At 36.0% G+C, this 19,205-nt stretch overlaps 1 protein-coding gene across 1 annotated transcript in view; it reads right to left on the bottom strand.

Moving 5' to 3' along the window:
* The window catches only part of LOC145665973 (acid sphingomyelinase-like phosphodiesterase 3b), a 62,745-nt gene that overhangs the window by 22,875 nt on the left and 20,665 nt on the right, over window positions 1–19,205 (bottom strand). Inside the window, exon 5 of the mRNA XM_081733081.1 lies at window positions 15,138–15,400. Within this exon, the coding sequence (XP_081589207.1) occupies window positions 15,138–15,400 (263 nt within the window). The remainder of the gene's footprint in view (window positions 1–15,137; window positions 15,401–19,205) is intronic.

Here is a 19,205-nt window from a genome sequence, read left to right as displayed (position 1 = left end):
AGCTGTGGGTGGTGCTGGGTGAATGAAATAACAAACAAAGCTATGCAATGTAATGTAAAAATACATTAACGCCCACAACTATATAATGTAATGATAATTAAAAAACGTAATGATAATTAATGAAAAATGAAATAAAATCTTTAGGTTTAACGTCCCACGGTTATGTCGGTTAGGTTAAAGGAGACGGTGATAATGAGAAATGAGTGAAATGGTGGAATGAAGAAAGTGGGGAGGAAACGGGAGAACCTCGAGAAAACCCACGAGCACGGTGTTTGTCCACCACAAAGTCCACACGGCGCGAGCTGGGATCGAACCAGGGACCCCAAGCACCGGAGGTGAACGTTCTACCACTGAGCAACCGCGGATAATTAATGATATGCTATGTAATAATAATTAAATAAAACAACTTAGACCCCTACATATAACGTTAAGACTAGTAGCGCCAAGTGTAGCGATAATGCGAACTAGATTTTCAACTGCAACGAGAGGGAATGACCAGTTCCACTTTTAGACTGATTATCAAACCGGCTTAATCGAAATTCTGAATTTATACTAAGTAAACGAATTGTATATTGTGTTAAAGAAAAGTTATTGTGTTTCATACACGAATATTATTTAAAGTTTAGTGAGATACGGTTGTATTCTGACTTTATGGTTATTGAGCAAAGAATATTTGGAAGTCTGCCATAACAGGTTAACTGTGATATGTTGGAAGTTACCTATTATCTGATAAGCTGGATTTTGTAACTTATTTGCTATTCAATTTCGACATTCATGTATTCTGTCCAATATTGAGTGTAATATTGTATAATTATCTTTGTGAATTAAATCCACCCTTTGCTCTCTCTCCCTCTCTCATAACCACACACACACACACACACACATACACATAGACAGAAAACAAAAGAAAATAAACAGGAATAGCAAGAGCAAGTTGAATTTAAAACTCTACATGTCAGCATATAATTTGGTCAATAAGAGTGCAATTGAGCCATGTATAGGATGAAACTCTTGGGATCGGCTAAAATGCGCCTAGGGCAGATAGTCCACGAAATTCGTCGAAATCTTTTTAAGCATCAATCACGTAGCGACATGAGGCTGTCGATTATGCGATATCTGAAATGAAATCATTAGTTTAACCACGTTTATGCCGGTTAGGCTAAACGAGAATGTGATAATGAGAAATGAATGAAATGGTGGAATGAAGAAAGTGGGAGGAAACGGGAGAACCACGAGAAAACTCACGAGCATAGTATTTGTCCAAGACAAGGTCCACACGGCGCGAGCTGGGATCGAACCAGGGACCCCAAGCACCGGAGGTGAACGCTCTACCACTCAGCCACCGCGCCCCCTATACGACATTTCTTTATTCCTTAATTAAAATGGAAGCGCCGCAAAAATACAAGCGTCTCCTACAGCATTAATCTTAAAAAAAAAAAAAAAAATGCCCCAGACGAATCACGAATAAGAAAATTTTCACGATAGGCCAATATTTCAATCGCGAAAACAAATACAATGTATACATGAAAAAGTTTCGAGCATTCAGCGTCTAGCATCCTACCTCAACTACAATTTAATGGGATTGTATTAGATTTGAATTTAACATCCCGTTCAGCAGCGAGGTTGTATGAGATGTGGATCTATAGCTTAACCTATGATTCTAACCACATGAGCTCCCGCCGGGAATCGAACCCTGGTTTCCATGCCAAATAGTTTAGTGTTCAGTTCAAAATCTTTTGTCTTCGCTAATTCTGACGGAGAATTTCAAGCTTAAAATATATAAAATGATAAACTGTATGCCTGTTGAACTGTATGGATGCGAAAAGTTGTCACTTACTTTAAGGAAAAGTCACAGACTGAAAGTATTTGAAAATCAAATCCTAAGGCGAATATTCAGGTTTGAGACGGAATGGAATGGGGAATGGAGGAAACTACTTCATAAGGAGGAACTCCATAATTTATACTGTTTACCTAACATTGTTAGAGACATCAAAATCTGGGAGGCTTAGGTGGGCAGGTCATGTAGCCAGAAAGGAAGAAAGTAGAAACGATTTCAAAATTTTAACTGAAAACTCATTCGGGAAAAAAGTATTAGGAAGATCTAGGCTCAAATGGGAGTACAATATTAAGAAGAATCTAGCAGAAATAAGAATACAAAGTAGTAACTGGATCCAGTTAGCTAAGGACAGAAATCAGTGGAGAGCTTTTGTGAAAGCAGTATTTAATCTGCAGGTTCCATAGGCCATAGAGTTAATTAGTTGCAGAGCCGTAGCTAGAGATTTCTGCGCCCGGGGCGAAGTAGAATTCAGCGCCCCTACACGCACTTTAGCAATCATTATATATATATATATATATATATATATATATATGTAAAAGAAAAGCAGCTTTTGTTGTTACGCTGAATTTTTATTAATCTTCTTGGAAAGACCATTGCAACAACCAAAAACGATCATTATGTATCCTTTTCCAAATAAGAGCTGTTTTCGAGAGTCTTATTTTGGACCTTTTGTTAAACTTGACAAAACTACCTTTGGTTGTATACAAATTCGCTAGGAGGAAAGTTACTACTATTTACAACATTTCATACTATTGATAAGAAATGAAATTTTAATACATTAAAAACTATGTGCTTTTAAATTGTTCCAAATGGGTGACAGTATTAATTTCCAGTAATAATTGTAAACTTTTTAATTTTATTCTGTATGTGACCACATCAATAGTATGTTAATTTCGATCTCTTAACGGTAAAAAATATTTTGTGAAATGTAATCGAAATTCAGAAGGATCCTTCTTTGTGAATTTCTAAATATTGATCGATGGAGGTGAAGAATATGTTCAATGTTTGTACTTAAAATCCAAAATATACTTTGGCTACTACATATGTCTGAAATTATAGTAATTACTTAATTTCTTAATGAATGAAAGTTCCGAATTTAAGGTACTTATTATTAATTAACATATTAAAAATACACTAACACGTACCAAATTTCACAAAATTAAATCCCCACGTTAAGCGGGTTTGCATATCCAGGCTCCTAACTATGAAAACATTTGCGCTCACTCCAACCTCAATCATTTCACGAATTCAACCTGTTTTACGTATGTTATTAGGACATAATATCGATTGTGATTTATTCTAAAAACACTTTTATACATTGCAGGAGCTGTAACGTCCAAATATTTACTGAGAACTCATAGTCGTATGGGAATAAACAAAAGCGAGTATGGAACAGTAAACTGCTTTCACAAGAGGCAAAAGAAGATGTGCAAAGGCATACAAAACGGTCGAGTGGTTTGGGTCGATACACTATCAATCACATCCGGTAGCAAGTTGTTTCTTTTTTAAGTGTCTTCCTATTTTTATCCGGAGGCTGAAAATATTTCTTTGAGTAACTCATTGAAAACTTCTTTTGTTTCAAATTCGATTAGAACGGAACATTATTGCAAATCTTAAATCCATAGCTAAAAACAAAAAATAAAAAAAAAAAAAACATGAAATATACTCACTACTACATTATCCTCTGACTTGTAACGAAAAACTATTTATAAACAGTGGTGACTTCAGACAATTATCCTCGGGGGGAATTTCAATATGCGGGTGGAGGGCAAACATTGGTAGTCCACATTGAGCACGATCGAATATATGGTCCTGAAAGCGGACATTTCTTAGCTCGAGAGGGGTCTCAAATTCTCCCTTAAATCACGTCCTGAAAGCATCATTGCTTAAAAGCTTTTCGTAGCAAATATAATATTACACTTGTTTCTCGTTCTACATTTAGAATTGGTAAGATCATAACTTATAGAGGATTATAATAAAAGCATAAAAATTACAATACCAATCATGTATAAATTATCCTGTAAGTTACCAACTTTGGGTCAGATTAAAACTCAAATATTTGTTTTCGGATTGCACTTAGAAGTAAGTCCTCTCTATATAATCCTGATTGGAAAGCCATGTATAACTCTAATTAATTAATCAATATTTATACAAATATTTTTTTTTATTTTACTATTTTTACTATTCAATATTATATACACTTCATTTCCAAAATCAAAATCTCGAAAATGTATATTGTACGATTGCAGATTCGCAAATAAATGATTACTTATCATATATATTGGTCTCTATTCGAAATTCTATTTAAGCGAATCCGACAAGAACACAGACAGAAACATCGAGAACAGGTGAAAAAAAGGTGCTGTACCCGGCGAAGACTCGAACTTAGATCGAATGGTGCTTTATAAGCCGAACGCCTTAGACCACTCGGCTATGGTAACAACTAGTAATTGTGGCAAAGGCTTCGAGTAGTAGTTCTTATTACAAAATAACATTTTCTATTGCTTAAAATTTAAACCTAATTTACTTTGATATAATATATCTATTAATTTGTTTCATGAACACGTTTTCGTTACTTTGATGAATGATGTATGTTGTTGATATAGATTCTATTACACGTTGTTTCGTAAATATTATAGAAAGTATCAGGGTTATTTATGGTCTTTCATGGAAATTGACTGGCGCATGCGCAGTACACAGACAGTTCAATCAGAAGGCGAGGAAGGAAATGCTAACACACTGTTAGAATGTTTCATCGCTGTAAAGTATAAAGAACAGCTAAAATGTATTTTACGCTTGTCATTGCGTAAAGAATCACCAGGTTAATGTTTGTCCAAGTTCTCACTAATCAGCTGGACTCATGAAAAATAATTAATATTGTCATTACTGCACAATATGAAGAATAAAGAACGTAAATTACACCACATTCTTCTCGAATTCGAACCTAGCTAAGGAAGGGACAATAAACAAAATGTGATTTATTCATTTGAATTGAGATAATTCAATGCAACTAGAAATTACACAATCAAAAGGAAAAACATCGTTAAAAAGACAATAATACCTTTATCCGAGATGTGAAATAAAGTTATTAATTAACTGAAATGAAAGTCATATTGGGCATGATATAGAGTAAGAAAGAAAAGTAAATGTATTCTTAGAAACGTTCAAAGTAAATTCACAAATACTTTTTGAAGATATACTACTTTTCCTTAACGTTTTAACGAACTAATAAGTAAACAAGAAAAGGAAAAGAATGAAGAACGAAAGTATTGCTCTTGAAAAAATATAATAAATAAATGAAACTTAAATAAATGTTTACACAAAAAATAACACACTAGTACTTCGTGTAATCACCTCCAGAGTCAATAACTTCTTGAAGTCTGGAGGGGATACTAGATACAAGTCTCGAGCAATACGACTGTGTCACGAAAATGTTGCCACAGTTCCATAACATGATTTTGAAGAAACGTTTGGTCTCTGTCTTCACGTCTCTCTTCCCATTCTTGAACCATGTAGGTCCAGAGATGTTGAATTGGGTTCAAATCTGGGGATAGAGGGGGCCACTCAATACAAATTAACTCTGGATGTTTACTTAGCCACTCTCGTGTTTGCCGGGAAGTGTGAACAGCACTGTTGTCATGCATAAATATATATTCTTCCTGTTCGGGGAAGTTTCTTTCTTCCTGTTCATTCTCTCAGGCACCGCAAGCAAATCTCCAGGACCAGCAGCCGTCATGTATCCCCAAAAGTGTGCTGATATTGGTCCTGAACAAGAAGGTCTGATAATATTTTGTTCAGCATATCTGGTTCCGCGGGGTCTATACAATATAACTCTGCCTTGTTGGTTAGACTTGAAAACCTTCTCGTCGGTCCAGATGACTAAGTCCCAATATGACTGAGGTTGGGTTATGTTATTCTGTGCCCATTCCATTCGTCTGGCCTTGTGATTTTCAGTCAGGAGAGTCTTCCTAGCGGGTCTTGAACAGTGTAAACCAGCCCTCAATAATTTTCTTCTTATTGTTTCGTGAGAACAATTATATTCTTTGGCTTTGTCCAAGAGGATTGACGTGTGGCGTAGAGGTCTGTTGATTACTTCTGTAACTAAAGCTTGATCTTGAGCTGCAGTTGTCACTTTTGGCTTTCCACTTCTTGACCGAGACCTGAACCATTCACCACCTTCTTCATGTCGCTGAACCCATTTCTTGACCGTTTTCTTGTCACATCCCAGATCTCTAGCAATCTGAGGCACAGTTTGTCCCATTTTTGTTCGGCCTATGATTTCTCCTTTCAGAGCAACAGACAGTTCTCCACAACCTTTAGAGCGAGGCATTTTCAGAACCTGTTAGAAATTTGCGTTCTGGCGTGTATGACAAATGTCGGTAAAGTGCATCTTTCTGTTTCTACTGCGCATGCACCAGTCAGGTTTCATGAAAGATCATAAATAATCCTGACAATTGTTGTAATATTTCTGAACGAATACGTAATAGAACCTATATTAACAACATCATTCGTCAAAGTAAAGAATACCGTAAACATAAAACAATTTCAACAGACTATTACATCAGGCCAAAATAGGCTTAAACTTCAGAGAATACAAATTAAATTTCATACTGTAACAAAAGATTGAACACAAAACACGCTTACTATATTTTCAACTTGTTACATTAGCCGAGTGGAGTAAGGGATTCTGAGGCACCATTAAAGAGTAGTTCGAATCCCACCACAGTACAATTTGGTTTTACCTCTTCTTGACGTTTCTGTTTGTGATCCTACCGGATTTTATTAAATATAATTTCGTAATACGCTAAAATATACGTAATATTTGAAATTCTTAACCTCCCATTTTTACATTTTCAAGCTCAGTTGAGAAGAAGGAGGGAAAATGAAAGTACAAAGATTTACAATAATTACTTAACATTTACTGTCATTGTAATTGTGGATATTTTATTTATGAAAATGTATAATGAACTAAAAATATATTTAGTAGGTCACATGTCTCCATTTTTCGATTCTAACTTGAAAGTTACAGTTTAGGCGGTGACATATCAAAGACCCAGGGGGTTGAGGGGGTTGTAACCCCTCCCATTGAAACTTTTATATTCTATTGAAATATAATGTTCCAGTTTATAATCTTGGAAAAGCAACAATCACTGTGTGTGGAGGACGATTTATTTATACTACGATTTATCACTTCCAAATGTGTAGAAGATGTGACTGGATATTGTGCATAATCATTCAAGAAATATAACACAACGAAGGGACTTCGTAAACCCTTCACGCCACCCCAGGAGGAGGAAGTGCGTCCCGCCGTCCCTCGGTTGGGAACTACTGCTTGCGAGGGAAACATTCTAACAGTGTGTTAGCGTTTCCTTCCTCGCCTTCTAATTGAACTGTCTGTGTACTGCGCATGCGCCAGTCAATTTCCATGAAAGATCATAAATAACCCTGATACTTTCTATAATATTTACGAAACAACGTGTAATAGAATCTATATCAACAACATACATCATTCATCAAAGTAACGAAAACGTGTTCATGAAACAAATTAATAGATATATTATATCAAAGTAAATTAGGTTTAAATTTTAAGCAATAGAAAATGTTATTTTGTAATAAGAACTACTACTCGAAGCCTTTGCCACAATCACTAGTTGTTACCATAGCCGAGTGGTCTAAGGCGTTCGGCTTATAAAGCACCATTCAATCTAAGTTCGAGTCTCCGCCGGGTACAGCACCTTTTTTTCACCTGTTCTCGATGTTTCTGTCTGTGTTCTTGTCGGATTCGCTTAAATAGAATTTCGAATAGAGACCAATATATATGATAAGTAATCATTTACTTGCGAATCTGCAATCGTACAATATACATTTTCGAGATTTTGATTTTGGAAATGAAGTGTATAGAATATTGAATAGTAAAAATAGTAAAATAAAAAAAATATTTGTATAAATATTGATTAATTAATTAGAGTTATACATGGCTTTCCAATCAGGATTATATAGAGAGGACTTACTTCTAAGTGCAATCCGAAAACAAATATTTGAGTTTTAATCTGACTCAAAGTTGGTAACTTACAGGATAATTTATACATGATTGGTATTGTAATTTTTATGCTTTTATTATAATCCTCTATAAGTTATGATCTTACCAATTCTAAATGTAGAATGAGAAACAAGTGTAATATTATATTTGCTACGAAAAGCTTTTAAGCAATGATGCTTTCAGGACGTGATTTAAGGGAGAATTTGAGACCCCTCTCGAGCTAAGAAATGTCCGCCTTCAGGACCATATATTCGATCGTGCTCAATGTGGACTACCAATGTTTGCCCTCCACCCGCATATTGAAATTCCCCCCGAGGATAATTGTCTGAAGTCACCACTGTTTATAAATAGTTTTTCGTTACAAGTCAGAGGATAATGTAGTAGTGAGTATATTTCATGTTTTTTTTTTATTTTTTGTTTTTAGCTATGGATTTAAGATTTGCAGTAATGTTCCGTTCTAATCGAATTTGAAACAAAAGAAGTTTTCAATGAGTTACTCAAAGAAATATTTTCAGCCTCCGGATAAAAATAGGAAGACACTTAAAAAAGAAACAACTTGCTACCGGGTTTGAACACACAAACATGTGATTGATAGTGTATCGACCCAAACCACTCGACCGTTTTGTATGCCTTTGCACATCTTCTTTTGCCTCTTGTGAAAGCAGTTTACTGTTCCATACTCGCTTTTGTTTATTCCCATACGACTATGAGTTCTCAGTAAATATTTGGACGTTACAGCTGCTGCAATGTATAAAAGTGTTTTTAGAATAAATCACAATCGATATTATGTCCTAATAACATACGTAAAACAAGTTGAATTCGTGAAATGATTGAGGTTGGAGTGAGCGTAAATGTTTTCATAGTTGGGAGCCTGGATACGCAAACCCGCTTAACGTGGGGATTTAATTTTGTGAAATTTGGTACATATATGAAGAATGTGTGTACTTATGTTTTGTATGTATGTAGATAGATAAAAACATCACACAACTAGACACGCATACACAAAATAATATGGTGCCGATATAAAAAGTTGATGAAAAATGACCTCAATAAATTCCTCCAAATTGGAAGCATTTGATATGTCAATGGAATTTTAAAATAAATCATTGGTAGTGATTAGTGTGTGTAAAAAAGTCGAACTTCGTCGGGCTAAGTTCTGATCCCTTAAGCCCTTATTCTACAACTGCTTGAAGTTCGAAAATGTTATTGTTTCCCTCGTTTACTTTTATTTTTAATAGCTTGAATTTATTAGCAGCTTGAATATGTCTCTTCACTCTTCTCACTTTCATACCGTCATTCTCAACGTCGCACAGTGGGGCCAAACCAGGCAATTCTTAGCAAAAACTCGAAGAATGAAGTAAAAGATTGACTTGATATAATTTGCTATAATGAAACCTTAATAGTGTACACATAAGATAGTGTGCAGGAAAAGAAGGGATAGCTATTTACAATGAATTCATGGGACGTGTAAATTTGGTTATCACCGAAGCAGGAAAGGTGCTGCTTAGTGACAGAAGATAGGAAATTGACTTTGAATGTGACTATTCCTACATTGCGTGTAGATATTCCGTGACTGGTAAACATGGTGACACGACCGACATGTATGTATCGTTTTGTATATTTAGAATGTTGAGGTAATGTGTAATCAATAATCATATTTGGAATGATGTTAATATCAGTATCATATCCCTATGGTAATCCCCTACTTAATATCATATTTGGAAAATGCTGTGGTACTGAAAGCATATAAACTGTAGTCAAACGATAGAATGGCATTTTAGTAGAAAATATGGCATAATAATGTTATGTCTGTGATTTTTTAATATATCGTAGCGGAAACATTGTTCTTACTGTATACAAAGTGAAAACCTGCACATATTTGCACTTTTGGAAAATATAGCGCATGAAAATGTTTGAGGAAAACCGCATTTTGGATGCAATGCTGCTTTTTAATTGAGATGGGATGAATGTGAGAGCAAGTGTTAGATTATTAGACGTGTGATCCCCATGCACGCAGTGACAAAGTTGAATATAGATCGATTCTGGGAATTTTGCCGCCAAACCTACTTGGTGCTTCGCCCCCTAGGACCCATCTTGTTACCAACATCAAATCATACTTCTCTGGCATTCGCCAACAGAACTAAACTCTAGTCAAACATGTGTGATTAATGGTGGCGATATTTTGAAACGTCAATGTTTGCCAAACAATCTATGGACCATAAGGTAGAACCATATTTAAAATGGAGTTGATCAATTCAGTATTGCGTTTTTTTGTGATGCGATGCGTGCACAGAAGTGACATTGGAATCAACTGTAATGAGCCTCCGCTCGCTCCAGCTCAGAGTGTTCTAATCAAGCCCTGAAATCAGCCCACATAATACACGATGCAATATATGAAACAAGCTGAACAGGTTACTGATGCTTGTAAATCATAATATGTTTAATACATCTGATTTGTCGATACATAATATGTTTATATATTTATCGAGAACTTGTGATGAGATAATTTTTATGTATTGAAGCGTCCTTGCATCTTCATTGTCATAACGAATGCTCCACAACTTGGAAATAATTTTGAGAAGCAAGAACTTTTCTTCAATTTTATTACTCTTCAGTTGTAAAAAGAATAAGTACACTTTTTCCTTTCATGCGTAAGAATGTAAGTCAATCGTAAGTTGCCAAATCAAAGCATATTGCCCACGCGTTTGTTTATGCCAATCATATAATCTGCTATATTATTTAGGCGCGAATATAAGGAATATTTCCTTTTATGATGTAACACTCTATGTTTTTGATAAAATAATGTCGAAATAACGTTATTGTAGCCACTGCACACACCAAACTAATTGGTTTTCTTTCAATTTTCTGCTTCATATTGCCAATTCTTATTTTTGCCAAGAATTCAGTCCCTTGGCTCCACTGTGCGTCGTGATTAATCGGATTGGATAGGGGGGAAAAAATGAAATGAAATCTTTGATTTTTACGTCCCACGGTTATGCTGGTTAGGCTAAAGGAGACGGTGATGATGAGTAACGAATGAAATGGTGGAATGAAGAAAGCGGGAGGAAACGAGAGAACCCCGAGAAAACACACGCAAGCAGTGTTTATCCACCACAAAGTTCACTTGGCGGGGCTGGGATCGAATCCGGGACCCCAAGTACCAGAGGTGAACGCTCTACCACTGAGCCCCCAGGGGTAGAAAAACGTTTTGAACTAAGCAAACTCATCACTGTCAAAACGCCGAACACGACTTTGCTCGTTTCTGAGTTTGAAAATGCCCCTGCGTACACTATAAGTCATTACTCGGCACCTTGTATACCACATGTCATTAAGAAATCATCTATAACTCTTTAAGTAATAAGTAAAAACTTGTTGTGACTTATTTAAACTTTTGGATTGCGAGCGAAGCGAGCAAGAAAATGTTTAAGAAATCTACGTATTTCATTGATAACCGACAGCAATATTGATCTAATAGGGCGCCAATACTTTCTGGGGGCGACTCGTCTTTTATTCATGTCCAACACACTTTTTCTTTCTCCTTGCTCGTTCGGCGCCCCCTTGTTGTCAGCACCCGGGGCGGGCGCCCCGCTGGCCCCCACTTAGCTACGGCTCTGTTAGTTAGTCCATCAACAGAAATCCGAAGCTTAGGGTCCTTGAAGTAAGCTACGAAAATATGTTATAAGCTTATCATAATATCTTTCGCTTAGGACAGTCACCCTAAGTGGAATGAAATGAAATGGAGGGGCTACAAGTAAGATCGTTTGGTTATTTCATTGTTAGGTTTGTATTGTCCGGGATGAAGGAGTTGGAAGTCAGTCAAAGAGTTACCTCAAAGGATGAGTCAAGAAATTCTGCAGCTTCCGTTGAGATCGAAAATGCGAAGTTTCAAAAGTTACATTTTCTGTTCCAAACAGTAGGCCCAAAGACGGATCCAGGATTCTCTGAGTGGGTGCACCAATTACTACCAATACATTTGAATTAAATTTGAGTTTTTAAATGCCTTTAGGCTTTATGATGTAAATGAAGAATTCCTTTGAAAATGCTAAGTGTCTGCTCTAGATGAATTCTTTTCCTTCAACCTTCAGAAAATTTGCTTAAACTGTTGATTTTGCAAAACTCACTCTTAGCTTCTCACTTTAGGTAGTGTATATTTACAACGAAGAAGGGGGGTACACGTGCACCTTTGCACACACACCCCTAAATCCCGCCCGGAGTAGCCCTGTAGATGCTGTGTGAAGGATAAAATGTGTCGGAGTATAACTGATATTCATTTCTGTGCAGTGCGTGTCCTTACTTTGATCTAAGCCTAAGGTTAGAATTGATACCATGACACAAACTCACATCAGCAATTCCGGGCGGGAACTCCGGCAATTCCTTGCTCATGAACATCTTAAAATTCTATCTGGAAAATTGTGGGATCAGATTATTTAATAATAAATTTGCAAAACAAATAAATAGGAAGGATAATATTAATCATAGCAATGAATAATGATGTTTGCTTTGCAAGTTACACTGAAACTAGGGATTAATGAACAACTTAATTTTTAATTCCACACATGCCATTAACATGTGGTTCGGATTCCACGTTACTCAGTAGGTCCACGTCTCATATAGCCTCGCTGCTGAACGGGACGCTAAACTAAAATCACCTCAACTCACATCAGCAAAATAAAACGAACATGAAATTTGAACGCAGTTGGGCAAGGACAGAAGTCAAACGAGAGCTTTTGTGAATGTGGCATTGAATGTCCGGGTTCCAGAGGCCATAGAGTTAGTTAATATTTAAAGTTTCTGCTTTCGGAAGTTGAGACAAAAATCACAATTCTTTCTTTCGTTATAATGTTCGTACGTAAACACAAAGGATTACCATTTTAAGTTCCATATGTACAGTGGCGGCAGTTGGACGTTAAAAGTAAGGGGGGGGGGGCAAGACATGATCTGAATATTTGTATTTAAATGTTAGTTTTCCTGGTTGTTCCTAACATTTTGTTTGACGAAAGATTGTATAACTAATAGGATACTATCTTTTTCAGTTAAAATACAGTATATCGTATTTCATATTTTGACATATATTTGACATATATTTCATAAATTAACAAGAGCACCGCAAGTAGATACTAGCCCTTTGTATTCTTAACGAAAGTCTAAGAAGAAATTTGATTCCTTCCTCATGAACATCTTAAAATTCTATCTGGAAAATTGTGGGATCAGATTATTTAATAATAAATTTGCAAAACAAATAAATATTAATCATAGCAATGAATAATGATGTTTGCTTTGCAAGTTACACTGAAACTAGGGATTAATGAACAACTTAATTTTTAATTCCACACATGCCATTAAATATATGTTATTACTCTTAGAAAATGAAAGACAGTAAATACTACAAGCATATGCTACAACATTTAAAGAAATATTTGCTTTTGGAACATTCCGAAACATGTTCGTTGTTATTAGGTGCAGTTTTCACTTTATTTTAACGCATCAACATACAACAATACTTAGAATCACTCCACACTCCAGTTATATACAAAATAATCCTAAAACCTAGAACTATATTGAATTCACTAAATTTAATTGTATATACACTCGGACACCCCTAAACACAACACTTCGCTCGTATATTACATTGCAAAACAATGGAAAAAGTAGAAGTTGTTTCTTATTACTCTCTTTTTAATTAATATGCCTTACTTTAGAAAGAAGAAAACATATTTTAGGAACTGTCAATTTTTGTGCCATTAAAGAATAACTTGTGAAATACTTCTTTTTCTGCGAAATGTTCTCTCAATTAGATCCAAACCGGTTGACTAACATATCGAGTCCTTGTAAGAAGAAGGGAAAATATGCTGGAATTGTTGTGCTCCAATAGGTTAATTTCTGTAGCAATTAAAACGCAATTCCTGCAGTTTCCTTTACCCCACGGATAGACAACCAATACGTACTCAAGCAACGGCAAATATTATATGGCATTATTTTTTTCTATTAACCAGTAATACATACAAAAACTTTACATTTCCAAATGAAACTATATACATTAATGGGTTACTTCAAAAAAGTGGGGGGAGCAACTGCCCCCCTTTGCCCCCCCTAATCGCCGCCCATGCATATGTAGCACATGTCCTTGGAATTAATCGGAAACAAATTATTCCGGCAGTACGTTATGCTTGACCTGTCAAAATTTATACTGCATTTTGGAGGGGGAGAGGGACATGACACAAAGAGAACTTTATGTGTTATGGAGCATAGGCTTCGGATATGCCTGACAAACCAGGAAGAGTAAAAAATAAAATAAAATAAAATAAAATAAAATAAAATAAAGGATCCTGTACATACTGAATCCAAACATATGGGAAATATTTCGAGGAAAGTCGCGTACTTCACTAGGTCGAGAATTGCCATAGTTAAAGAATAATTCAACATGAAAAGGTCGCTGTTAACTAGCAGCCTTGACATTGGACTTTATGGTTTAGAGACTTGGACATTACATAAGTTAAAGAAGAAATATTTAGAGAGCTTCGAAGCTTCGAAATGTGGTGTTGTAGGAAGATGGAGAAGATAAAATGGACAGAGAAAATAACAAATACGAAGATGTTTTAAAATGGATAGGAGAAAAGAGGAAGCTTCTAGCCAGCATTCTTCGTAGAAAGGCCAATTGGATTGGACACATCTTCCGAAGAAATTGTCTTCTTCATATCGCCATAGAAGGGAAAATGGAAGGAAAGCAAGGAATAGGAAAAAGAACACATGTAATCGATTATTTGAAAAATAGAAGAAAATATTGGTTTGAGGAAGCTGAAAATCGGGAACCATGGAAGAAACATTTCCAGGCCTAAACTGAAAATTAAGAAGAAAAAAAATAATTAGTCCCAGGACCTGCCAAAGGCAAAATACTTAATAATAATAATAATAATAATAATAATAATAATAATAATAATAATAATAATAATAATAATAATAATAATAATAATAATAATAATAATAATAATAATAAAAATAATAATAATAAACGTAAAACATACGGATAAACATTTGTACTATTAAGTTATTTTGGAAAGTCATATTTTTTTTTATTTAATACTTTTGACCAAAGACTAATCTTAAAACGTAGGCCTCTAATACTTAGATCATGGTGATTGGTTCGAAAAATTGTCTTCTGGACCCAAATCAAGTACAACTGTGTTGCTCTGCTATGGAGGAAAGCTAGCATGCAGTTAAGAATGTAATACTTTGAATTATTGAAATAAAAACTCAATTTACCTGAAGGAAACTTGGAAATGGTTTCCGTCCGTAATTGGAACCAAAATTTCATGACTTGGACAAGAGCTCTGTAAGAGCCGTCGGTGTCGTTAATAGTATGCTTTCCTGCAGGATAGAAGTCCCCTCGGCCAAGGGAGACGAATACAGGAACTTCATCGGGATGGAAAACGCTCACAAATAGGTCTCTCATTTTGCGGATGATTTTAAACGTTTTCCTGTTGCTCATTCCTGGTTGATTGTCATTATCAGAAGGTGCAGTTCCTCTGCAAACAGAGTAATTGCGTTATATATAGTATCAACAATAGTCAGACATTAAGGTTAGTGTAAAGGGACAAGTTTTGTGGATAGATGTCACTACACTCTTCGTATCTCTCTCATGTATTTTTTACCTTTCACGAAAATTTACGATTTCTCCTACAAATTTCAACCGAGAGACTTCGAACTTTTAGAGAAGGAACTTCATAACCTATTAAAGGGAACCATCCGTGCCGATTTTTTATTTAGGATTTTCTTCATTGTTGAAACAGTTCCATTGTTAAAGGTTTGGATATCTATTTCAACAATCATGCTATTTCAACAATGAAGAATCGGCATGGATTATTACCTTCGATAGATTATGAAGTTCCTTCTCTAAAACTTTGAAGTCTGAAGGTTGAAATTTGTAAGAGAAATCGTGAATTTTCATGAATGGTAAAAAATACACGGGAGAGATACGAAGACTGTAGTGCCATCTATCGGCAAAACTTGTCCCTTTACACCAACCTTAAATCAACTTAATTACAGTAGTATTTAAAACTGTGATGGATTATTAGCTGAACATTTCTTAAGGCTATTTAACAAATGTGAATATTTGTTAATGAAAAGGTGCCACAACGCGTTGTCTGATAATACATCGCAGAAATGAGTAATTTGGTTTTAAAATAATTAAAATTTCAAAGCTAGGAATTGCACTAGCTTATGCTTATCACGTAGCTAATGTATATCCTTTTTTGTCGCATATGCAGATTTCCTTGTCACTGACAAAATTGCAGAAGGGACCACATTTTGGAAGATGGCGACTTTCCAGCAGCATTCTTTTTTTTTTTTTTTTTTTTAAGTGTAGTTTCATTTCCATCTGGAGATGGGTCGACCACAGAAGATATCGCGTTCTCTTGGGCCATGAGTATTTATTTATTTATAATTTACATTGGTAGATAGGTTAATGTGTTGAAGTGTTGAAAAGGCTTCTTGTCTCTACAGTAATAGTTCAGAGCGCTGAAGTGCTGAAAACGGCAAGAGCTGGTGAGCAGATCTGGCGCGGCTTTCAGCTTTGGTAAATAGGTGCGTATCGTGTGTATTATGTCGGCCAGGTTTAAATCCTTCTGAAGTTGAAGTTCTTTAATAGTTTGGATGCAGGGGCGGCTTTAGGATTTTAATTTTTGGGTAGGCTCGCTCCCTCGCTTGTGGATACATATACACATTTTATTGATTAATGATAGTAGGAAATTACTTTTATAGTAGTGATTAATGCTATTTGTTAAATAATTATCTACCATTAAGTTAATATATATATTATATATATATTTACTCTTTATTGTATCTTTTAGCTTTATATATTTTTTTTTTCAAAATTTTGGGGTACACTATAAAAAATGAGGTGTTGAAACAACACAAAATGACTACCACTTTAGCGTGTTACTTGTGTGTTAATTCAGCACCAAGTTTTTTTTTTTTGTCGTCTACCCGGTTAAAGGGTTGCGCCCTTTCTTCGGGGAAGTGTTGTATTAGGAATGTTGAGGCTACAGAAATTGTGGTTGGTCTAAGGGGTTTTTCCTTTATTCATTCATTATTTTAAGTAATTAACATATATACAATAGAGATTAGTTGAAACAGGTGACACAAAAATCTAATAATAATAACAAAGGTAATATGTGCATGGAGGCTATTAGAAATATGAAACAAGAAAATAACAAACTGTCAGTGCATGAAGGCTAAGTGCATGAATATAATAACAAATAAGAAAAATAGTAACAGAAATTACAACTCAACAAAATAATATTTAGAAATGATGATGAAAATGAGGATGAATTGTACTGGACGCCACAACACTAGGTTCTATTAGTGAACGGATGCTGTTATCTTCTGTTCCTGGGGCTATTCAGGAACTGATGGAGACAGAGGAGGCCCATGTTAGTTGGTTATTACTGTGCATATGATGGATAGATGGAAGATGACAAATGGCGTGGATGATATATAGCAAAGACTTCTGGGTCTCGATTGACAGGATCCATTTGCAAGTGATACAGTGTAAGATAGTGTTGGAGCGGAGTGTCGACGTATCGTGGCGGCAGCACCAAGCACATCGCCTTCCGAGCATATCAGAAATAACTAGTTACTACCTGAGAGAAGTTGCATTGGTATTTATCGTTTAATATGAGCAAAGCTTTGCGAAATATATTTGGCACTTATGCCAAACAACGAATAATGTTGTATGTTTTCTGTAGTCGGTCACAATAATATTGCTGTAAAGCTGTGAATCCTCTGACAACCGTTACACAGGCAACAGTTCTGCCATCTTATGTTCATATATGCTAAGACACAAGAATAACAGATAAAGAAAACAGATGGAAGCACAGCTATCTGTGTAACTGTTGTCAGGTGATTCACAGGTTTACAACAATATTATTGTGACCGATTACAGAAAACATAGAATATTATTAGTTACTTGCCATAAATGCGAAATTCGTTTCGCAAAGCTTTGCTAATACCAAACAATAAAAAAACAATGCAAATACTTAATTCAGTAACGAGGTATTTCTGATATGCTCTAAGGCGATGGGTTTGGTGTTGAAATCATTCTTTCCTGGTATAGAGGAGCCTAACCTCTCTTGTGTCAGTTAGTGTGCTAGCTAAGACCAAGTGTTGCAATACGCATTTGTGAGCTAAAGTACACATACAGCACTTAGAGGGTGGACGGAAGTTTTCACTTTCGAAGGGCAAACTTGCTTTTTGAACCTCATCATCTTTTCCTTCATTTTCATCTTCCTTTGGGCTTCGGCCCCAGGCTATTCCATAGTGATGGCGGACTCTGGCAATGCTAACGGACAATCGGTTCTCGGTCGACATACAGGACTACCAGTTTCTCTTCCGACAAATATCGGCACTTCGCGTGCCCAAGCTGCACCCACTGGTACTACTAGTCGCACTCGACATTTTTCATGGGGTAGTCAACCTGTAGCGAGTACGTCTAAAGAAAGACATCCATCCACTTACTCAACCCGATCTGCAAAGAGATTTCGCGGTGGATCTCAATCTTCTAACGTCCAACCAATGGACATTGGATCGATACCTTCAGAATCATCCTCTGTAATTCCAGAACCTGTTTACAATTTTCTCCTCACCGATTTTGACACGAAATACACCCATCCTAAGATGATCTTTCTCCAAATCATTAAATACGTTCCTCGCGCTAATGTTGAACAAATAGTCCAGACTAGAAACGGATACATTATAAAATCAAAAGATCCTAATTTCGGAATCTATTTACGTAATAAAGCATCTTACGAAATCTTTGGGAAAAACGCAAAACTAACAAAAAAAAAGTCAGATTCTAGGCCGAAACAACCAGCACCTCCTAAGAAATCGCCAATGTTATATATCGTTATTCGTGGTGTTCTCCCAGAGTTCACGGACGACGAAGTGCGCGAAGAGCTTGTTCAAGAGGGCATCAACATTGACAAATGCATACACATAAAAAACAATAACGGACCGACATATATGGTTCGCGTTTTATCACAAAACCAACAGGCTATTGATTACCTTCTGGCGCATGGTGCCCCTATTTATAAGAAAATCCATAGAGTTGAGCCTTCTAAAACTCCTGGGCCAGTACCTCTTAGGTGCGAGAGATGTCAATCCTACAACTCTCACTTTACCAACAACTGTCCTAATCAACCGCGATGCGGATATTGTGGCAACCAACATTAAACTAGGTTGTGTCAAAATCAACAACAACCTCCCAAGTGTTCCACTTGCGGAGAGGCGCACCCCACTTACAGCTACCGTTGCAAGGCTAAGCCCTCAGCAGAA

Source organism: Thermobia domestica, chromosome 1 (genome assembly GCF_964235325.1).
Source record: "Thermobia domestica chromosome 1, izTheDome1.hap1.1, whole genome shotgun sequence".
In the NCBI taxonomy this organism is placed as follows: Eukaryota; Metazoa; Arthropoda; class Insecta; order Zygentoma; family Lepismatidae; genus Thermobia; species Thermobia domestica.
The sequence above is the reverse complement of the archived record's forward strand: the minus strand, read 5'-3'. Positions and strand labels throughout refer to the sequence as shown.